Raw genomic sequence first — 21978 nt, 5'->3', positions numbered from 1 at the left:
GAAGTCGTGGAAACAGAGTTAAGGATGATCAAATAGATGCAATGACCAGCTTGAATAAGAATTGAGGTGTGGAGGTTGGGCCCCTGATCCTTCATAACTGATTTCCCCCGGATTGTGGCTATGTTTGCTGCTGCCTGCCAACGCTGACAAGGCCTTGGCCCCAGGAGGGGGAGCTGGCCCTGGGTTTAGATCTTCAGCCTGATATGCAAAAGCCTTGCGAAAACGGAAATATGACAAGCTAAACTTACTCAGTCGGGTGCATGGGACGGGGTTCTTAGCATTCAGATGATAGGGTACATCGGTGACAAGCGCAAGTATGCGAGCTTCACTTTTTTCTGGCCATTCCTCGAGCTAGTTTGGGTGTAGGTCCTTCGCACCAAAACAAAATTGCCACGCACTCGGAGCATGTTCCTTGCGCCTTTGGCATGATAATCACGAAAATCGCATGTCGACGTCTTGATGGCGCAGCGGCGATGTCAAGGAAGGGAAAGGAAACAGCAAGGAGGTACTCGAAAAGGACATTGTCGCGAGCTCCGGATCATTGATGCCATAACCTTGCATCTTCCCGAATCCACCACGCTAGACCGAGATCGTTGGCTTGCGTCAGCCACTTTGCGAGCTTGCTGAAACCGTGGCAGAGAACATGATCCCAAGATGTGGCGGAGAAGGTTGTTCCATCCGGCTTTTGAATCTACGAGTAAGCGGCGGCATACATCGATTGGTGCCGTCGGACCCCGACCATGCTTAGGTCTCACCGATGGACGAAGCAGCGGATTTCAGGAGGTGATTGATTGTGAATAGCGATTACTCAATATGGTTGTTGCCGCGAGCAGAGCTTCGACGACACTATCACTTTGGGACAATATTGCACTGCGCGGAGCACCTAGGCGTAGGCGCTATCTTCCTCGTCTACGTGCGCCCTCACAGGGGCAGGAAGAATAAACCAGGCCCAATCGCATTTAAGATCTCTAAGTTCAACTCCAAATTGCCGGTGGAAGTAATGATCATCGCCAAGGAGGGCGTCATAACGGTTCCAAAAAGCCTTCTCCAAAAAGTGAGGAGGATCAGCAAATTCAAGTCAAATAGCCGTAGTGACCGAGTGCGGAATCCAAGCATAATGTAGATGTTGACTTGAGAGCTGTGATACAGTAGCAAGGGGACCGTCTTCACGGCCATCGCTTGTATTGTTTCTATCTTTCAAACGTTTGGGCCTTACATAAGTCAAATATATATTGATTGACGTCATGTCTTCTAGCGAGACCAAGCCGAGGAAACGAGTCCTCGTCTCGTACGGGGTTGATATCGATGCCATCGCAGGGTGGTTGGGTTCGTACAAAGGCGAGGATTCTACGAGCGATATATCCAGAGGTATGAAGTCCTTATAACATACCGCCGTTCTACACCCGTCGTGCTCCTCTAAGAATTCGAAATTGGCTTTGTTGTTGACACATTTTGGACCAGGCTATCTTGCGGGCACAGAGGGAGTCAGGAGATCATTGAAACTGTTTGACAAGTATAGCATCAAGGCATCATGGTTCATCCCAGGCCATAGCTTAGAGTATGACTTTCCCATCGGAGTCCTCGCACTGCATTGCAGCCAATACTGTGTTGGTGAAGTTTTGAAGCAGAATACAACTGACTCTGCCCCTCCTTAGGACATTCCCGGAAGAGTGTGCCATGGTCCGCGATGCTGGGCACGAAATTGGGCTTCATGGATATAGTCATGAGAACCCGGTGGACACGACCCTCGACAAACAGCGTGATATTCTCGACTACACGTATCGAAGGATCACCGAGTTCTGCCATGGGAAACCACCTCGAGGAACAGTCGCTCCTTCAAGTAGCCAGATCAAGTAAGATCAGGTTCGTTTCATAAATTTCAAAGCACCGCCCAGCTTCGCGACTTTAGTCACATCACGTAGAGTGAGGCTCATCCTTGTATCTCTCTGGGCTTTGCCAGACTGGAACGGCGTTTGATCCCCAAGGTATTCCCAGTTGATAATGCGTTCGCCATTCAGATCTTTATCGATAGTGAGTTCGGAAATGCCATGTAATGTGTTGACGTACATGTCTCCAGTCGTTACCAGAAGGCTGCGTGGTTCCTGCAGAACACGCCATGCGGGGACTGCCTCTCGCTCGCCGTATTCATTCTTCTTGTATATTTCCAGCACAGTGTGACTTCCAAGGCTCACCGTGGCAGTAATTGGGTTGTATGCGGGTCCGTCAACATGTGGCATAATCCCTTCTCCCGGTTTGTACTCATTGATCAAGACATGATTAGGTCCCTTGTGCGTTGAATCTTCGAAGTAGCCCTCTTCTCGCAAACGACGGACGACCGAATCAAGGAATGATGGCATGGCAGCCGCGATGAGGGTATCATGCGCTGGGCCAACCAGTGAAGATGGGAGAGAAAGGAGGCGGCGGTGGCTCAGGACTGTCCACCGGGATTCTGGAAGCCGTCTTATCTGGTCTAGAATCTGGTGTTCTTCTGCCGGAGTAATGAAGCCGTTCACATAATAGCATGATTCAGGAAGCCCTGGAATAGGGCGGGCATGGATCGCAGGCATGGATCGCAGGCATGGATTCACCTGCAGAGGTAGAAATGGACAGGGACAAGGTGAGGCTTGCACAAACTTACAGAAAAACTGAAGCAGAGGGCAGCATAGACATGAGCACTGGAGTCGTTCTCATCCAACAACAGCGCGGAGGACTGAGGACATGATCATGGCACCAGAGCGTGCAAAGGTGCAGAGGTGCAGGTAAGTAGAGAGTAGGTGAGAGGTGGGGATGAAGTGCGGTGATGACATTCAGCCTCGTGGCGTGGCGTCAAACTCCCACCATCCCAGCCTCACCAACGACAATTTAATTTCCATCCAGGCAACAGAAAACAATAAGCTACCACTCCCAGTGGCTCAAATGTTGACCAAGATACCATCCTCGTGCTCAGGGTCCTGCATGGCTTCGGCGCAACCATCGAGCACTACCCCGCCACAGATATAGGCCACCCGTTCGCTCATCTCACCACGTCATGACTTGATGTTCCTGATGCCATTATTGAGGCTCCGTTGATTTCTATTTCTTCTTCGTTTCCACATCCCCTTCTTATCCTCTCGCGCCTGGACACCGGCAACAAGCAGACATGAGCCAAACATATGTATCATTGTATCGGCAGACTTTGGCATTACGACAACAAAACTATAATGCTTCCATCGCGGCAGGAGAATATGTACCATTCCTCTATCCTTGGGATTCGTTCTTCGCGCTGTACCCACTCCTGGCCATCATCATCACTCCAAGACTGCCAGAGAGATCAAGGAGCCTACTGAGGTACTTGGCCTTTACTCTAGTCTTCTCCCACAGCTGGTACGTGATCGTTCACCGGAGAACATTATGGTTTGCTGGCGGCTATGGCATTGGACTGTGCGCAGTCTGGGGTGCGATCATGTCTGGTGCTTTAATGCTATTTAATGATCCTGAACGGGATTTCTGGAGACTGGAAGCGAGGGAGATTCAGCTAGACGATTCAAGTCTTGTTCACCACGCGTCGACAATAGTATCTGCTCCCCGGGCTGCCAGTTCACATGTAGACGTCAGGCGGCGAAAAGTGCCCAGTGTCTATACTGCAACCAATATTGAGCAAAACGAAGTCCCTGGTTCTACTGAGCCAGCCAACAAGCCTTACCAACTGGTATGGCAAGGCTTTCCCTACAATGCGGAATGGATACATGTCATTGATTGGACTGTGGATCTCGTTACAGGGTTTCGAGGAGTAAACTGGAATCATCGCATACCTACACTAGCGGGGATTGATGCACCCATTCCTCCAATGCCCACAAGAGGACAGGAGAAGCCGATATCAGAAGTCAATCTGGAGAGTAAGCCAACAGCAATACCGAGGCGAACCTTGCAAGCTCTCCAGCGTCGGGCGGTGCAGGACTTTCTATTCAGCTACCTCATGCTTGATGTCCTGAAGACATCAATGGTAACCGACCCATACTTTTTGGGTCTGGGAGACCTGAACAGTCCAAGTCCATGGTTGTGGCTATCGCACTTGACTGAGGCAGTGCCATTTGCGACCCGATTCTTGCGACTCGGGATGTCCATGGCCGGAGTAGTGGCAGCGTTGACCTTTATTTTCAGTCTCAGCCCATTATTTTTCACTCTTGTTCTTCCGGCGCTGGTGGATGTGCCCAAAGTCACCAAGTCACCTCTACTGGAGCCCTGGCTGTACCCGCCCCAGTGGCATCCTTTGACGACTTCAGTGCTGCATACTGGACTGGCAGGCTTTTGGGGCAAATTCTGGCATCAAATGTTTCGTTATGGGTTTTCTCAGCCATCACGAGTCCTCATACGGAGACTGGAGTTGGACCCGAGTGGCAATGGAGCTCGAATAATTCAACTCCTGACAGCATTCGCCCTGTCAGGTTCGGTCCATGCAGCGGGGAGTTTCACGGCATTTTCACTTGTACAAACGCATCCAGTATCGGGTTCTCTTTTATTCTTCATCTTGCAGGCATTTGGGGTGTTTACACAGACACTGGGGGTCAAGATCTTGCACACGCAGATTCCCATGACAAAATCTCTGCCACAAGTCGTGCGTCAGACAGCGAATGCTGCTGTGACTCTGGGCTTCCTTTATTTCACAGGGCCATTACTGGCAAATGATTTTGCACAGTCTGGCATCTGGTTGTTTGAGCCCGTTCCTGTCAGCATTCTTCGAGGGCTTGGATTTGGACCCGGGGGAAAGGATGAAGGGCTTTGGGCATGGTCTCAAGACGGTTCGACATGGGTAGGGTGGTGGACTGGGAGGGGCTGGTGGGAAACTGGTTTGGCCATATTCTAGATGGAGAACAAGGTACACCGTAGCATGAAAGGAACAAGCTCTCGAGTGTTCAAGGCTGCAGTTCGGTACAGAGTACCCATACCTAGGTACTACCGCACCTGTCTACGGACTACTCCGTACGTGCCAGGAATCATAGGAACACTCGTAGCTCATGAAGATCGCCCATGACACGACGTTCCTTCACCCAGGAACTGGGACGCGACATGGGGGAATGGCCTTGGCTGATGTCATATATAATCACGTGGATGATCTCGTGACATCTCGTGATAAGCCACCAGAGGTGAACTTTGAAGCAGAAGAAGCAAAGACAAGTTCGGGGCTTTCGCCACCTTGCTGCAACGGCTGGGGTAAATGACAGATCCGAGAGAAGAACAGATGGGAAAGCTATTTTGGGCATGTGAGTGACATGTTCCCAAATGTTGAAGCACCGTGTCGAGCTATTTACTCGTAACTCAAATCTTGACTGACCAAGCTCATACTGCGAGGATTCGTACCTATACAGACGTGCAAGATCATTCTAGGTACCACTGGATGCGTGTTCTCACATCGGTCCATCCTCCAGAGTCGGACTTCCGGCGCCACAGAGTCGATCAGCCTGATCCTAAATTTCCCGAAGGCTCTAGGTTTCCCACGCTAACCACTAGGTAGAGCCTAGGAGCCCGCATGGGGCAGCATCAGCTCCTTTGTAGGCCCCTCGGGCCCTAAATTAGCTAAGACTGGTTCTCTTCACAAAGCCTGACGGGGGCTGCCGGGGGCCTGGGCTTTCGCTTGAGCTTGCGCCTATTCCACGTTATCCAGCGCCTAAGGTAGGCTTTGGCTCTGCAGTCTGGGTGCCTGGGACGGTCTGTCACCTGGTGCACCTGCAACCTGCGCCTGCACATCAGCAGTTCGGCTGCGGTTCGCAAAGTCAGAGAGTCACAGACTCGCCGTCGTACACCAACCAACCATCGCATCCCAACCCATCATATCCCATCCAAGACTCGCGTCAGCAGCCCAACTCAATCAACGACCCTAGCACGTCATATTGCCCTTGCTCCATCTCTAACGGTTCGAGTTTTGCACCCTTTGACGCAGTAGCTCGATTCACCAAAGTTACATTCGTCCACGAGTAGATCACTCTCACTCCTCTTCTTGTCGCCTGCGCACTACCTGGAGTAAAGCGCGCTTCTGTGAGCCCGATCGCACAACCTCAGCCGTCTGCCTCTGCGACGGCTTTTGCGACCCACCCCCGCGCCACCTGTTCTGTATCACCATCCAACTTCACCTTCAAACGCAATCGTAACCGTACGCCTTCGACTCGCACTCCCACTCCCACGTCCTAGATCCATCGCTAATCAGCTTGCGGTCCGTCTCCCACCGCTTGCTGATGTCCATTCGCTTCCCATCTCTTCTGCGTCATGGCAATGCAACCGCCGCTTGCCAACGACAAGAAGAGAGTCAAGGTCTATGAGCTGCGCGATAATGACTGGTTCGACAGAGGAACCGGCTTTTGTACCGGTCAGGTCATCAATGTAAGCTTCCACTTACTTCTCACCGCGTCTTGTCCGCATTGCAACAAAAGACGCGCTGACACGCCCAACAATAGGATGAACCGCGCATCTATGTCGAGTCCGAGGACCAACCCGATCGCATGCTGTTGGAAACGCGCATCGTTAAGGACGATGGCTACCAGAAACAACAAGGTCTGCCCTCATGATTTCCTGACTCTTTTCTTCTCCCAGAGCCTGGCTAATGCTCAACAGATACCCTGATCGTGTGGACAGAAACAAATGGGACCGATATGGCCTTGAGTTTTCAGGAAGCGGAAGGATGCGCGGTCATCTGGTATATTCTCCTTCTCTTGCACACGTAGGATCTTGGACATCCAGATAACGTCTTTACAGGGATTTTGTACATCAAGTTCAGCAACAGCTTATGTCCCTTCCCGGTACGCGCCTTGGTACGCGATCAGGCTGACTTCCACTAATTGACTTCCAGATGATGGCCTTTCGGACGATGCGCTCGAGAACATGACCTCCTCCTTCACCTTAAGCCTACCCGACTTGAACAATCTGGACGAAATAGAGCAGAACATAAGACATGCAAGTATCACACAAGGCGGGCGCGAGGCTCTCGCAAAATTTTTAATTCGAGAGGAGTATCTACTGAAGTTGATACCGTTGGTCGAGATTGCCGAGGACTTGGAAAACTTGCCAGACTTGCATCGCCTTTGCAATATCATGAAGGCTCTCATCCTGATGAATGACAACTCGATCATTGAGTATCTGGTTACCGACGATGTCATCCTAGGCGTCGTGGGCGCGCTCGAATACGATCCCGACTTTCCCACGCATAAAGCCAATCATCGACAATACCTGGCAGACGAGTCCAGGTACAAAGAGGTGGTCGAGATCAAGGATCAAAACATCAAACGTAAAATCAGGCAAACCTGGCGTCTCCAGTACCTGAAGGACGTTGTTCTGGCCAGAATTCTCGATGATCCCACGTTCGGTGTCTTGAACTCCCTCATTTTCTTCAATCAAGTCGACATCGTTCAGCATCTTCAGAATAATACCCAGTTCTTAAAGGAACTCTTCGCCATTTTCAGCCTCGAAAACACCGATGTGAAGAGGAAGGAACAGGCTGTCCATTTCCTACAGCAGTGCGCCGCAATCGCCAAAACATTACAGATGCAGTCCAGGGCAAATCTACTTAATAATTTCATTGCCCATGGACTTTTTGCTGTCATTACTTTCGCCGTCAAGCACCCTGAGCCTTCAATGAGAACCACCGGCATAGACATCCTGGTCGCGTTGCTCGACCATGATCCGAGTATGATGCGCGGGTACATGCTCAAGGCCGTTCACGAAAAAAAAACCCCGCTCACAGATACCTTGATTGAGCTTCTGCACGCTGAGACGGATCTGGGGGTTAAGAACCAGCTTGCCGACGCAATCAAGATCTTGTTGGATCCTCAGCCACCCTCCAACGACCAAATGGGAAATCGACAAAACTCGGAATTCATGACAAAATTGTCCCGGCCACAAATTACACCAACGCAAGCTGCGAATGAACAGTTCGCCCAAGATAACTTCGATCGATCCTGTCGAAAGCTGTTTCAGCCTCTCAAGTCCTTAGAGTCCAGAGATTCGCTACAGAATTTCAGCTATCAAGAGGTTTCTCTATACTCTTACCTCATTGAGATACTCACCTTCTTCGTCCGACAGCATTCAATGCGAAGCAGACCATTTGTCTTATCTGAAAATCTTGGCCCACGAGTTGCCCAGTTGCTCAAAGTCCCTCAAAAGCCTTTGAAGCTGACCGCTTTGAAGTTCTTCAGAACGACTGTGTCCCTACAGGATGGCTTTTATGCTGCCCAGGTCGTCAAGAGCGGAGCATTCGACGCGATACTAGACATTGTGATCGACACCATGCCTAGAGACAACTTACTGAATTCAGCTTGCCTAGAACTTTTCGAGTTCATCCGGAAAGAAACCATCAAACAGGTCATTGTACATCTTGGGCAGCAGTATAGAGAAAAGCTGCAAAACATCACATATGTCGATACGTTTGAAAATCTTTTGATCAGGTTCGAGCAACTGACAACGGAACCTCCACCCGAACCCGAGCATACCTTGTTCAGTCAAGATGACGCGACACCACCAACGAATCGATCTCACCTAAATGGAAGATGGCAAGGTCTTGCGGACATGGATTCGAATGAGGAAGACTATTTCAACACCTCAGATGACGATGAGGAAGAGAGGGAGGAAGGCACAGATCATGAACATGCCAAAGACGTATCAGAAAGGATGCAATGGCATCGGAGAAGGATGAAGTCTGAGATGATGAACGGCAGCGCCTCTCCAATCAGCAAACCACTTGTCGATTATCCGGACGATGACGAAGATGAAGCTATGGATTCCAAAGCCATACCGTCTCAGGCACCACTCACACCAGACAGCAGTAAAGACGGCTCTTCTCCTGAAGCCAAAGCGGCCCCAGAGAAGACACTCCAACCATCTCCAGACATCAAGGCGGCCGGCGACTCGGACGTACAGGCACCACCGGAGCGATTAGCTGAGAAGCGAAGAAGACAAGACGATGACGAAGACGACGAACTAGGAAAACTGAGCGGAGGACCCAAACGCCGGAATTCCTCTTCGAGCACTTCCAGTCTTGCGTCCCATGGGTCCATACGTCGGAAGAAAGGATTCTTGAGATCGAAACAGGCTGGTGATGGTGCGACCCTTCCCAGTAGCAATGCCGACACGGAGAATCACATCGAAGGCCGCAAACCGCGCAAGATCGCTATCAGTCTGACCAATGCTTCAAATAAGGCAGAAGAGAATAAGAGCAATACCAATGTGGGCGGACCGAACAAATCGCCTGCTGCGGCCAAGGAACAACAGTGATGAAGAATTGGAATACTTATATGACATTTGCTCGTACTGGCGACGGTGTTTGGAGGAGTCCGACTGACAACTGTGTACCAATAAAACCAACCACGAGCGACGGGATGAGGGTGAAAGGAAAGATTTCTAATTGGACTCTGCACTGCATGAGGCATGACGGCGTTGGAGCTGAGAGATGCGGTGCTGACTCTGATGACCACTGTATTCTGCTCGGGGCTCGTCAAGATCAGAGGAGAGTTGCTTTTGAGCTCGAATGAGCTGACTATCAAATATCATATTTGTGAATAGTAAATGTGGAAAGGCTGGTCGGTCCGTCTCAGATTTGGCTGCCTTAGGTATCAGGTATGAAAATGATCAGCACGTCTTTGGGCTGAATGAAGGTCTTTATTGCCCTTGGTGGTACTTATGGATCTTGGCTTCTGTCACATGAGGCCGTGCAGACCGTCTGACCATGGTTAGTCGGGAACTTGACTGAAGAGTGCCACGTCTACTTACACTTCCATGCTGACTCAACAATCTGCTGCCCTCGGTGCATCAACTCATGATGCTGCGGCTCAGTCGTCAACAAACTCAGTCTTCCGTTTCCTGGCAATCAGCCCTACGCATGTACCTCCGCCTTGCCCACCCCCTCTTACCAGGGAAAATGCCTCCGTCCTGATGGACAAAAACTCATGGTCTAAGAAATCGGGAGGGGGAACGCTTGATCAAGAATTCCGTCCGAGGATGAAAAGGCTCTAGCCTGTAAGGCCTACAAGATTGTAACGGTGATTGCGTATGGTTTGACTCGTGTACACAATGACAGAGCTGGAGAAGATCCAACTGCTTTTTGCTAATGAAGCTTTATATTTTCACCCTAATGAAACGATAGATAAGTTAAGATCCTGGATTGAAGAATGCTGCTCTAAGAGCATACGTCGGCATCAAACGACTGGCACGATCCGCTGTTTATATCAATTTGCGGCCACTGCCTAACAGCTTGGTCAAGAGACAGGAAGCAAGTCTTAGGAGGCGAGACATATGAGTCTCTAATAGAGGACGCCATCCAAAGAATAGTTTCACCATTTGTGAACATCGTGGTAGGTGTTCATTCAGCTCGAGCTTGACCACGTTGACGCGTGCAGTTTCCGTGTCTCGTACTCCGCTCTGGAGAATGTATAGGCACATACAAAAAGAGCCAGGCGAGAAAGAGTGCGCTTGATGAGAGGAATGCCCTTCACGGGAACCCTGTCCAAAGATTGATTCGACTGGATCAGACCTTGGATACGGAGCAAGTGGCAGCAGGTCCGCGCTGCCTTGGACAAAGCTCGGCAAATATCAAAAGCGTGTGTCGAAAATCGACAGAGACGTGGTGAGGATTGAAAAGACCATCCAGGATCAATGGGATTTGAAGCGAACACACGCTAGCATCAAGGATCCACGCCCGAGTCTCATCCTCAGCGTCGCCTTGACCGGCTTCACCGTTATAACCATCAACTTCACGCCACTAGCTTTCGCGGTGAGCCACTTCGCCCAGCCCCTTGACAGGTCTTTTCATGATCAAGTTCATTTCGGCGGCACCAGCGGGACAACAGAAGCAATGGGACGGACCCTTCAGCTGCCTATTCTTTGCGTTTTGCGGGGACGTGAGTTGATGAGTGCGAGGGTTCTGCATGTGCATGCCGACCTCACTCGATCTTGCTGACCAGGTTACAACCGTGACGGAGATCGTTTCCTCGGTGGTTACTATCCTTCTCGTGATAATGTTCTTAAGGAGTTTCTGTACGAGCTGGCGGGATACGATCCCAAGCAGGTGGCTCAAACAGCGCTAGAGGGCGGCTCAAGATCAAACCCAGAACAATACTGCACGGTCACCTCCTGCGCAAAGGCCATGGACAAGAACGCCACAATACAGACGGTCTCGACTACAAAATAGTCCAATGCCAGGAGACGGGTTGCCGCCGTCTTCAGAGGTGGAAAGTCGCGGAAGGGAAACCCACCATAGCGATACTATCGCATGGGCATGTCGCACCCGGCCGACTGAGGACATCGACACGAACGACCTCTACATAAGGCTCCGCACTGCTACTTACCAGTGCTCATCCCGTGGAGCTCAATTCGATTCATATATCTTTAATATGGATATCAATGTATCGAAACATTTTTGACCGCAGGTGTGGAGAAAGCTTAGTCAGATGAAAAGGAGGTGGTCAAGTCCGTCCATTCCTGATCCGTTGGACGTCTGGCCGTCTCCTTTCCCCGCCTTACGATCTCGACATTAGGCAATGATAAGACGTATTCGGGAAAGTCACAGTGACTTGCTATTTAAGTTTAAGTTTGTAGTGAGCAGAGCACGCCCTGTCAAATGTCGTGGTGGAATAAATATCCACTTTGAGATCTTCATGAGTCAAACCATACATCTCACATTGCAATGATATAGCATTTAAACATTTCATTATCACGAGCCTGCTTGACGATCTCGAGAGGAGACAAACAACTCCGAAGCTGATTGTTTCCTACTCCCTAACATTGAATCTACTCACTCTACTTCAAGGACTATTCCACCATTACATCAACCATGAGCAAAGCGCCCTACGAACACTACGCTCACGACCATGTGATTCTCATGCTCGATACACCTGAGTTCGAGAACCTACCGACCTGGCTGACGGACAACTTCAACATCATCGAAGGAGGAACGCACGCAGGTAAGCGAAGAGGCATCAGATCGATGAGGAATGGCTTCCGCTTGCAACTCCAGAGTGGAAATTCGAAATGATCATTCCACTAACCTCCCCACCAACTCTGCAGGCGGCTCAACACGCAACAAGCTGATCATCTTCGCGGACGGGACATACATCGAGCTGCTGAACTGGATCGCCAAGCCAGTGGAATTCTTCGACTGGGCGGGCAAAGCACCCGGTTTGATCGACTTCGCGTTGACGTCGACGCAGTCGGCACACGAGGTGTTCGATGCGGTAATGAAGCGGCTAGAATCGTCCTCTTCGTCCTCTTCCTTTGGAGACGGCGGCCTCGGCGTGCGCTTCAAGGACCCGCTCAACGGCGGGCGCAAGCGAAAAGACGGGAAGCAAGTCGAATGGTACGTGACGAAGCCACGCTTCGACAGCGACGATGACGGCGCCCCGAATGTGCCGAGACCGCAGGAATCGTATTTTCCAATGGGAAGGCTTGACACGCCGTTCTTCTGCCACGACGTCACGGACCGCGCGCTACGTGTGCCGTACCTGGAGCCGGGAATTGCAGACCACCCTTCTGGAGCGAAGGGGATCCTAAGCGTTGAGGTCGTCGTGCCCCAGAATAAGCTGGAGAGTTACGCGAAGCTTTACGCGAGCGCCACGGGCTCGGAACCCGAGGCCGCAAAGAATGACGCCACGACAGCAGTTCGCTTGCGTCTGGCTTCACCTGACCCAGAGGCTTTGAAAGAAGTCCAGGATCGTGTAGGCATTGATCTTCGAATGCCCGCGGATGAGGCTGATGAGCAATGGATCCGAGAGCGTGGAGTGGGCATCAGAGCATTGAAGATCTACGTACCTGGCCTGAGCAAGGACAGGCCCCTCGATGGTACGGGCATTGGGAGTAGTGTTGTTCTGGTCAGTTAGGGGCAGGATCAAGTTGAGCCGGGGAAAGATGTGGAAATAGATGTGACAAATCATAAATATGAATCCGACGTGCCAAACCTTGAGAACGGCACAAAACCCGAGCGAAAGGGGACCTTTTCACGATTTCTGGACAGACTACAGGCTGCAAATGCAAATACACAAGAACTACCATCCCAACAAAGTTCCTACCCCAGAAAATGCACGCGAGCGAGTCTAGTTTTCAGAGCTTCGACTCCTTCGCAGCGCCACTTGCACTCCCAACGTCAGGGTGCAAGCCGACTCTCAGCCTCGCACCACCATCTAAACTAACATCCTGCCCATTGACATAGCTCCCGGCCGCACTGCAAAGATAGACAACAAGGCCGGCGATGTCCTCCGGCCTGCCCAGCCTGCCCATTGGGTTCTGCTTGCCGACGACATCTTCGCCACCGAGATAGTCGATCTGCGGGTTTGCGAGGCGCGAGGGGAAGAAGCCTGGCGCGACAATGTTCGTGGTGATGTTCTTCGGCGCCAGCTCGAGCGCAAGATTGCGTCCTAGATGGTGCGCTGCCGCTTTTGAGACCGAGTACATGATCGCTCCGCGTGCTCCGACGTGCGGGACCATAATGCCGCCCACGGAGGAGGTGATAAGCACGCGAGATGGGGAGGCTGCTGTCGCTGCGGCGCTTAGAAGAGGGACCATGCTGTGCGGTTGCGTCAGCCGTGAGTCCGTTAGGCAGGAAGGTAAGACTTGAAGGCCACCGGCATAACGACCAATATCAGTAGGAAGAAGAACAATAGAGCAGACCAAACAAAAAGCAATGAAGCCACATACAATCGAACCAAATTAAAAACTCCCCTGACATTGAGGTCGAGAGTCTTTTGACTCTTCCAATCCTCGAACTCCTCAAAGGGACCACCCCAACTGCTCGCAGCATTGGCGATAAGGATGTCGACGCCGATGGGAGCCTCACGGTTCAATCCGCGCACTTCATTCCCGACGTCCGTCACGAACTTCTGGATCTGGTCGGTGTGGCCCACGTTTGCTGGAATGGCGACGGCACGGCCGCTGGTTCCTGGGATGGCGTTGAGTTTGTCGGCGGCCAGCATGAGATTCGTTGCATCGCGTGCTGTGATGATCACCAGAGAGCATCCTGCTTGGAGAAGCGCGGCTGATGCGTAGAGTCCGATTCCTCGGGATGCTACATTAAAAGGGAGAAGGGATATGTCAGCTCTCATTTCTGGCACTTTGCTTGCCAGATGTGCATGGGTTTATGGAGTTTCTTTGGTTGAGAGAGCCAATGGGTTGTCACTTCTGGAGTAGTCGATCGCTGCTGCATGTAGAGCGTGCTTGATAAAAGCAACACACGATTTCAAACAGTGAAATGAATGTACCGTGTTACCCGACTCCAATATGCGATTCACGTTCTCATGCCTCTCAGCCGTGCAGAATTCAGAGATGTGGCTTACCGCCAGTGACAACTGCAATCTTCCCATCTAATCTGAATAAACTGGAAAAGTCCTTGATTTCTGCCATGGTAATCGGGTGGCTTCGGTCTTTCTTGATCAATGGATCCCGGTGACTGGTGAGGCACCAGCAAATCACCAAGGGAGTGAATGCAATAAGTTATAACTTATAATATATATTAGAAGATGCAGCGAATAATGCTCTATGCCTCCTAGATTTGATAGCATTCATTGGCGTTTCAAGTGACACGAAGAGGAGATGTCTAGACCAGCACCAGAAAACACAAGGAGTTCGGTACATTTGTCCCTGTCACTCCTGGCGTACACTATGATATGGAAGAAGGACAGTAGTATGGTATATCTGTGGGGAAGCTGGCATGTTCGAGTCAGTTGGTCCGAGACGTGCCTCGGCCTCCCATACCAATCAGATTTGTCGCTCACACGGGCGTGCCATGAAAGTCGAATGCTACTATATGAACTAGCTAGTAGTGCTCGGATCTCATGTCCTGATAATACATAATCTTTCGTACCGACCTTGTACACACAATCACCATCAAGCCCCTTGGCGGTCTTCAGGGAGAACATCAGCGTCCAAGGCTGTCCCGGGCCATACTGACTCTATTGTTGATTCACCCTAAGTCTTCACAACAAACGGTCCAGGCTCGTTCTATACTCGACTTCCTTGCTGGGTCTTGAATACATTCTGGAATAACCAATGCCATCCATAGACCTTATTCCACGCTCATGATGAGGGGTGCTAGATCTCCGGCGAGGCCTGCTTGGTCCGGGTAGTTTTGCCAGTGCCTCTGGGTTTGTCTTTGACAGTGACCTTGCCCCATTGCCTGTGTTGCTGCTGGTTGGCTGAAGCGCCGGGACGTTATTTCTCACGCTATGTTTCCGCGTTTTGACGGCTGGGCTGAGATTTCCGTACTCAGCTTGCTTGGGCCCAGAGTCTACATCTACCACCACATTATTCCAGCTTGGTTGTTCTTTGCTTGGGCGCCCTTCCTGCGCTCCCGCAGGATCCTGACTGGGCTTCCTGCCCTTCCTCAAATTGCGTTGCTGTCGAGTTCTGAGTTCTTTCAACTGGATGAGCATATTCCGTTCATGTTCACTTAGCATTACCTTTCGAGGAGGCGAGTCTGGCGGTACCTCGAACTCGGATTCAGAGAAGCCAAGGCCTGAAGTCGATACTTGGAGTCTTGGTAGCCGAGGACCGTCTGGTTTCGGTGATTTGTCTTTCTCATGAAGTAGATGGCAGTGATAGCAGCTTGGGTGACGTGTGAGATGGCGGTGCGAGCATGATGCAATGCTGGTGAGAGCAGGAACAGTATTCTCATCCAAGGCTCCTGGGTTAAGCCCCCCTACACAGTGGCTATGGCTGTGGGTGTGACCAACCTGACGTGGAGAGCTGTCAAGATCTTGAGTGAGGGAATCCACATCTCGATATTGGAGCTTGGCTCTGCTTTGACGTGCCTTCTCTAGAGACTGTCGAACAGGCGCCGAAAAAGCCTGTCCTTGCTGGAACGAGGTAGGGGGCTGGTTGTCGGTAACAATGGGCACGGTCTTCGCTCTTTTTGCTTCAATGGAAGCAGCGACTTGGGCCATAGAATTTGGTAAGATATCTAGGGAATTAATTGGTATGATGGTAACCGGAAGCTGAACGGCGACAGTCTTGAACATCTTCACACTGACTACCACGTTGACGAAGTATCGAATCTCAAAGTACCTTCCAGTGCTGATCGTAACATGGCCTCGGGGAGCCTCAAGCTCTACCGTTCTGACATCGGACGAATAGGACCCGATGCCACCCCAAGTACTTGATTTTTTGACGGTGGTGCCACTCACTATTTCGGTGTCCGTTCTTCGAGGAAGTCGCAGATAATGTACAGTTCTTTCCGAAGTGCCAACTGGAGGGTGGGTGTACCACAGAGTGGTCTTCTCCAGCTGCACTTCGATCTTCTTAATTGCTTTGGGTGTATTGTTGGAGATGTGGACGTCAATAAATATCAGTGCTCCGTTGACCCATGTCTGTCGATGCAAGCCAGCGGTCAGTTTGACGGTCTGCAAGTCTGGCTCACGCGAGAGATATAGCGTGTCTGCAGCAAGGAGAGGGCTCGGAAGACTAGCCAACGCTTTTTCGGGATCATGAATTGTGAGCATCAGAACACTCCAGGTCTGTCTGATCACGCTGCTCTTGTCTCCAACTTTTACTTTCACTGATGGACAAAGGAGGTATCGAATGGCTGCTTGTCTCGAGGAGTATGGAGGGGGCCCAAGTTTTAGTGGTAAATTGATGCAGAAAGGCAGGACAGCACTGGCAGATTTCAACTCCCACCATAACTCTGGCCCATCCTGAGGGTGGGGGGAGGTGACCAGTGATGGAGGGGGCGGGTTGTTGTCATCAAATAATTCCGTGGCGAGTGACAGAAATACCTAACGCCTGCCATCGCTGATCTCTTCGACACCAACAACATCCACCGAGGCCTTCGAAATATAAATGGGTTTGGTCTTTGATTTTCGGGGTCCTCGCCCATCGACTTGAATTGATAGTTGACCTTCAACAGTACCTCCGCCGACGAAAAGCGGAGAGACCAAGCGCACTGAAATCTCAACCCGGGGATGTCGTATACTTCCATTATCGAGGGCCTCGTGTGGGGGTGTAGTTCGGATGAAAGTACGCGCAGGGGTAGGACGGAGAATTTCGGATGATTGAGCTGCTCTACCCAATGCTCGCCGCACGGGCGACTCTGCTCGACCGCGGTCGGGGATCACTTTGCTTGTATCCTCCAATTCAGGGATTTTCCACGTGGGCAACTCTTGCAGGGAGTTTTGGCCAGAACCGCCACCCAGACTTCGAGAAAATACGCTGGCTGATGAACGTCTTTCCGGAACATGACGAACTGGGAGGCTGATAGCGCTGGTTGCTCGGCTTCCCAAAGCCTTGGATATGTTATTGGGAGCCGAACGAAGTGCGGTGGGCGTGAGGTATTCGGACGATGTAGTATGGGAAAGAGCATCTGCTTGCTGAACTGGAGTTTGCGGACGGTCTTTACCTCCATCGGTCCATTTCGGATTGGCATCTGTGTAGCCAGAGGCCTTGGTAGACGTTGAGACCTCTCGAATTCCAGATAGCTGGTGAATACGATGTCGTGCTAATGCCGAGATCGGTCGAGTGAAGGCTTCAAGAGTTGAAGGAAGCGGGAATCTCAAGGGTTTATTCTCATCTGCTACTGTCCGTTTCGAGAAGTGAGGCCGATGGGGGGCATCTGTAAAGCTGTTAGAGGAGTTCAGCTTCATAAAGACTGGCTTGCCCACCTCTGAGATGTCGTGAATCCATCGACGGCGGACACCTGTTGGTTAATCAGGGCTAGTGATGAATTGAAAGGCTTGAAGAACAGTATCGACTATTGTTACGGGGAGCAAAGAATGCAACGACGTAACGGCTGAACGTTGAATGAGGCGGTTCTACTCAAAGTTCTGACATGGTTGCATTGGTGTGGTCAGGTCACTGATGAGTAGGAGGATCACGAAAAATGGGGGAGCAGGTAGGGCTGCGGTTGAGATAGAGTGCCTTCCGCCAGAGACATGTTGACACGAGGGGCAGGCGCGATGGACAGTCCACGAACACATTCTCATCACGTCACATTCATCCTTACCCGCACATCAGAAAGTCCATAGAACGATACAGCTACTCCGGGATATCGGACTCGCCCTCTTACCATGAAACCACCAAAATGAAGAGAATTATGGTGTCGGAAAGAGGCCACCGGTGAAGCCTCACCGCTTTGATTTGTCCATGGGTACTGTGAGTTCACTGGTACTTGCTTCACTTGCTGTTTGACGGTTCATCTTCTTCGGCTTTCCTTGTTGGGCAACCAACCTCGATAGGGTCTGTGTGTGGGATAACCGTTCGTATTTGCGGCAAGAACGGACTGCCAGTGTGGACGCTGGCGCAATAATCAAGTCTTCCCAGAACTACGGGCGAGCCTGTGTTACACTTTGGAGTCGGGAGGACGTGTAACCTGCATTGGTGGACAAATTCTAGCAGCAGCGAGTGCCCAGCCTCGGGATTTTCATGGCAGGCCAGGTCAGCTGCCTCTCATCAGAGTGCCCCATTGGTTCCGACAGATCGAAGCTGGAGTGGCTCGAAGGTTTCCGGAGCATCGCGGTGGCTGTGAGTGCCATGAGCCGCTCCCAAACATCATGAGGCCGCATTGAACAGGGACGATATACTCCGGTCTCATTTCCAGCGACGATGGTCACCGCCGTGTCGAAAAGATCGACCAGGGTGTTTGTTGGTAGCTTATCTTGGCACGATCAATTGAATCATTTCTGCATGGAGATATCATGAAACCTTGTGAGGCTGTCTATGCCGAGGCCCTCTGTGAATCTGTTATGGCGGACTCCAGTTGTGGGCACCCAGCGGAAATAGGAAGCCGAGATAGCTGCGTAACTTATGGTCTGGATTCGCATGGTCACGGGGTTTGATTTCGGCCGGAGAGTGCCATCCACACCTCCTGTAGGTACGAGTGACTTTGGAGGTTGGCGGATCGCAGCCAGACATCCTGTTAGGTGCCGAACCCCTAAAGTTTAAGGGTATGGAGGCTAGAGGATCGAAGATCGGGGGCGGTAGTCGCCGTTGCTTTGTCTGAGGTGATCAGCAGGGGATGCCTGGAAGCTCCGGACCCTTTAAGTGGGAGTAGCCCCCGGAGACTCGTGAGGAAGGCCACCGCGGCCCTCTTCTCATAAAGCACGCAGCTTTCGCTCCTGCCTCCACGGAGAAAGACGACCCAAGGGAGGGCGGGGAAACCACGCTAGCAGGGGCTAGTGACACTTGGCGTGGCGCCATCCCCTTCCCGGAATGGTCGATGGCACATCCGACGCGCAGAGGCGTTCGCCTGATGTTCGATCAGCCTTGTCCCTCTCGCCCATCTCGAGACATCATTAGCCTTGTTCTCTATCCTGAATCCGGGCATGGTTCGCGGATGGCGTACTACCTGATTGGTTCCCGCTCTTAAAGCATCCCAGCTGTGAAAATTTTCCTCCACGTGGCGCCTCTGCTCCTCTCCTGTTGCAATGTCTCCGATGCAAGCAGAGTTTTCATCCTCACTTGCTTCGCGTTCCAGGTTGTCGACAACCTCGTCAGAAGATCAAGCGAGAAAGCCCCTACTCCGTAACGTTGGGATTGGACCTTGTAGAACCCCCCACCACCAAACCACATCTGTATGGCGCAATGATCGACTTCTACACAACCCTCTGAGTGAATTCCGCGCCAGGTCCACGCTTCACCATTCTCTCTCCAGCCCTGCCCTGTCGCCTGGCTTCCAAGGTTCGGAACTGAAACGCGTCTTTCCTGAATTCTGAGGATTACTCGTCCTCGACCTTCCGCCCGGTTCGTCCTGTAGGAGAGACACAGCTTCCTACTAACGAAGAGTGCTAGCTTTAATCATCTCCCCCGCCTGCCTCCGCACCTCCCCTCTCGTCAAGTGTGCAAATTTTCATTAGCTTATTGGATTACCTCACAACATCCCGTCTTTCGGGCACTCGATTGCTTTACGTCTCTTATCTCTGTTTTTAATTGTCACCTATCTCTCTTCTTACGTTACTGTTATCACTTTACACAGGCCAGGCGCGCGTCTAATCTGCTATCCTGGTCGTTGATCTCGATTCTGTATCGGCGCTTATGCCAGGCACGTTGCATTAGACTCGGTAGCCTGGAGAAGGTATGGGCTCAGTCGCGAATACCGACGTCACATTACCCGACGCTGTCGTACCAAAACGAGAGTTTAGTACTGAAGACTATCTCTCGGACACGCCATCTACCGCTGATGGCAACGACACGGCAGAAGGGAGCTCTGAACAACCCAATCTGGAGCCGACGCCTGCTCCGAAGCGCAAGGGTGGAAGAAAGCCAGTAAGTGTCACCGAGTATAATGCGAAGAAAAAGCAATTCACTTATCCATTCAGATTTACGCGACGTCTGAAGAGCGCAAACAGCGGAACCGTCAAGCACAGGCAGCCTTTCGTGAACGGCGCACAGAGTATATCAAGCAACTTGAGACGACCATTCAGCACCATGAAGAGACTTTGCAGAATCTACAGCAGAGTCACCGTGCTGCTGCCGATGAATGTCTCATGCTGAGGTATAAAAACTCCCTCCTGGAGCGCATCTTGCTTGAGAAAGGTGGGTCATTGTTTATCTCCTGCACGTTCTTGGTACTCACAACTGTCCACAGGCATCGATGTCCAGGCTGAACTCGCTTTGAAGGGTAGCCCCAACCTTCGACCCCATCGAGGGCCTCCTACTACAGGAGTCGCGTCACCAATGCAAAAGGCGATGCTGAGCCGGCAGCAACAGGCTCGAAATCGGCCTGTCATGGCGCCACCTATTCAGACTGTAAATCCATCTTCCCAGGTTGGTGGGCAACGGAACTTTGCGGGCTCACCTACAGCACAGCCTACTCCCCCTTCGCAGCAGTCCTCACCTTCGACAGCACGGTCGCCAGGTTTCGCTTTGCATGGTGGGTTGACCTCACCCGCCACCGATATGGTTGGAGCTCAGCAACCTCAGCAACAACCACGACCATTACCTCCGCAGCAACAGTCCTCCTACGCGCCGCAACCCAGACCGCATGGACGGACGCTGTCACATCCGACAACATCCCAAGCCTATCCTCCCCGAACCCAGGCGAGCCCCACAGTGCAAGACTCTTACTATCCAGCTTTCCAGAAGCATTATTCTCAACTCGGCAAGCTGACCCCTTTCATTCCCCCTTCCCTGCTTGTGGAGCTTTGTTCGTCCTAGGCTGAATTCGTGAGTACAGAACAGGAGTACGACGCCCAACCAGATATCGTCGACGAAATGGATGCCGAAGACGTCGATACCGATTCTTTCATTCCGAACTTCCGATTACCCCCAACTACAACAACTTCGATATCTATAGGCATGCACGCCTCTCCGCCCATGACGACAAGTGGAGCTAGCGACGGCGGTGGAGGTGTAGGCATGATCGATCCTTACGATCCTATGCTAGACGCAGATCCTTTTGGTTTGACTGCTAGCATGCATTTCCCTAATCCTTACGCCTACCCCCCCATGCAACCCAGGAGATGATGCTTGGGGGTATTGACACGACATAATACCTACGCTGCTGTTTCAAACGTGCCGGTTTGTTTACCACCCATGCATCGCACGCACGCATCGCTAGCGAAGGCGCACTCTTGATTACGGAGGCATTCTGTTTCATCTTGGATTGACTTGGACACAGCCCCTGGACCACAGCGTTATGATATAATTTGTATGTACATATTTCAATCACTTAAGATTGTAAATGCTCCGAGGTTCAACTAATCCTGAACACCGTGGTATTCTACGTGAACAAAGATTGGCCTCACCTCATCTCAACAAGTCCTGACCGACAGGACCAAATGATAAGATCTAATTCATTACCCATCGACCGACCTGGTTGCCGTGCAGTACAATTGGTGCTTGTGTATCTGTACCTCAGATCTCAAACCTGATGAGTTGACGAAATACCCACGTGATATTCTCTTGCCCTGACGCCAAGACTCGCTATTCTATTAAAGGCTTAGAACAAAATTGATCACTCAATTCACCTTGCGCAGTAACAATTGCACCAATTTGCCGGAACTTTGCAACCTCATCTGTCAGGCACACATCCCACTCGACTTGACA

At 51.4% G+C, this 21978-nt stretch overlaps 9 protein-coding genes across 9 annotated transcripts; 6 read left to right on the top strand and 3 right to left on the bottom strand.

The window, feature by feature from the left end:
* Nucleotides 1-1244: 1244 nt before the first annotated feature.
* On the top strand, nucleotides 1245-1836 carry A1O9_06567 (uncharacterized protein; the record flags this gene model as incomplete). Its single annotated transcript, XM_013405777.1, has 3 exons — nucleotides 1245-1368; nucleotides 1462-1558; nucleotides 1656-1836. Coding segments are annotated over 3 exons (402 nt in total), but the record flags the coding sequence as incomplete, so codon positions are not given.
* Nucleotides 1837-1859: 23 nt separating this feature from the next.
* A1O9_06566 (uncharacterized protein) lies at nucleotides 1860-2567 on the bottom strand (the record flags this gene model as incomplete). Its single annotated transcript, XM_013405776.1, has 1 exon — nucleotides 1860-2567. The coding sequence occupies one exon, from the start codon at nucleotides 2565-2567 to the stop codon at nucleotides 1860-1862; it is 708 nt and encodes a 235-aa protein (XP_013261230.1).
* A 572-nt stretch (nucleotides 2568-3139) lies between these two features.
* Nucleotides 3140-4843, top strand: A1O9_06565 (uncharacterized protein; the record flags this gene model as incomplete). Its single annotated transcript, XM_013405775.1, has 1 exon — nucleotides 3140-4843. The coding sequence occupies one exon, from the start codon at nucleotides 3140-3142 to the stop codon at nucleotides 4841-4843; it is 1704 nt and encodes a 567-aa protein (XP_013261229.1).
* A 1397-nt stretch (nucleotides 4844-6240) lies between these two features.
* Nucleotides 6241-9237, top strand: A1O9_06564 (uncharacterized protein; the record flags this gene model as incomplete). The annotated part of the gene is made up of 5 exons (XM_013405774.1): nucleotides 6241-6354; nucleotides 6429-6525; nucleotides 6586-6667; nucleotides 6727-6770; nucleotides 6821-9237. The coding sequence occupies 5 exons, from the start codon at nucleotides 6241-6243 to the stop codon at nucleotides 9235-9237; spliced, it is 2754 nt and encodes a 917-aa protein (XP_013261228.1).
* A 153-nt stretch (nucleotides 9238-9390) lies between these two features.
* On the top strand, nucleotides 9391-11149 carry A1O9_06563 (uncharacterized protein; the record flags this gene model as incomplete). The annotated part of the gene is made up of 3 exons (XM_013405773.1): nucleotides 9391-9517; nucleotides 10491-10859; nucleotides 10923-11149. The coding sequence occupies 3 exons, from the start codon at nucleotides 9391-9393 to the stop codon at nucleotides 11147-11149; spliced, it is 723 nt and encodes a 240-aa protein (XP_013261227.1).
* A 642-nt stretch (nucleotides 11150-11791) lies between these two features.
* On the top strand, nucleotides 11792-12833 carry A1O9_06562 (uncharacterized protein; the record flags this gene model as incomplete). Its single annotated transcript, XM_013405772.1, has 2 exons — nucleotides 11792-11921; nucleotides 12025-12833. The coding sequence occupies 2 exons, from the start codon at nucleotides 11792-11794 to the stop codon at nucleotides 12831-12833; spliced, it is 939 nt and encodes a 312-aa protein (XP_013261226.1).
* Nucleotides 12834-13053: 220 nt separating this feature from the next.
* A1O9_06561 (uncharacterized protein) lies at nucleotides 13054-14349 on the bottom strand (the record flags this gene model as incomplete). The annotated part of the gene is made up of 3 exons (XM_013405771.1): nucleotides 13054-13516; nucleotides 13648-14014; nucleotides 14283-14349. The coding sequence occupies 3 exons, from the start codon at nucleotides 14347-14349 to the stop codon at nucleotides 13054-13056; spliced, it is 897 nt and encodes a 298-aa protein (XP_013261225.1).
* Nucleotides 14350-15400: 1051 nt separating this feature from the next.
* On the bottom strand, nucleotides 15401-16442 carry A1O9_06560 (uncharacterized protein; the record flags this gene model as incomplete). The annotated part of the gene is made up of 2 exons (XM_013405770.1): nucleotides 15401-15643; nucleotides 15678-16442. The coding sequence occupies 2 exons, from the start codon at nucleotides 16440-16442 to the stop codon at nucleotides 15401-15403; spliced, it is 1008 nt and encodes a 335-aa protein (XP_013261224.1).
* Nucleotides 16443-20007: 3565 nt separating this feature from the next.
* On the top strand, nucleotides 20008-21396 carry A1O9_06559 (uncharacterized protein; the record flags this gene model as incomplete). The annotated part of the gene is made up of 4 exons (XM_013405769.1): nucleotides 20008-20196; nucleotides 20250-20466; nucleotides 20519-21066; nucleotides 21088-21396. 4 exons carry the CDS (start codon nucleotides 20008-20010, stop codon nucleotides 21394-21396), a joined length of 1263 nt encoding a protein of 420 aa, XP_013261223.1.
* Nucleotides 21397-21978: the final 582 nt, after the last annotated feature.

This window comes from Exophiala aquamarina, assembly GCF_000709125.1.
Source record: "Exophiala aquamarina CBS 119918 chromosome Unknown aczIA-supercont1.4, whole genome shotgun sequence".
Classification (NCBI taxonomy): Eukaryota; Fungi; Ascomycota; class Eurotiomycetes; order Chaetothyriales; family Herpotrichiellaceae; genus Exophiala; species Exophiala aquamarina.
Note: the sequence above shows the minus strand (reverse complement) of the source record. Positions and strands in the feature narration are given on the sequence as shown.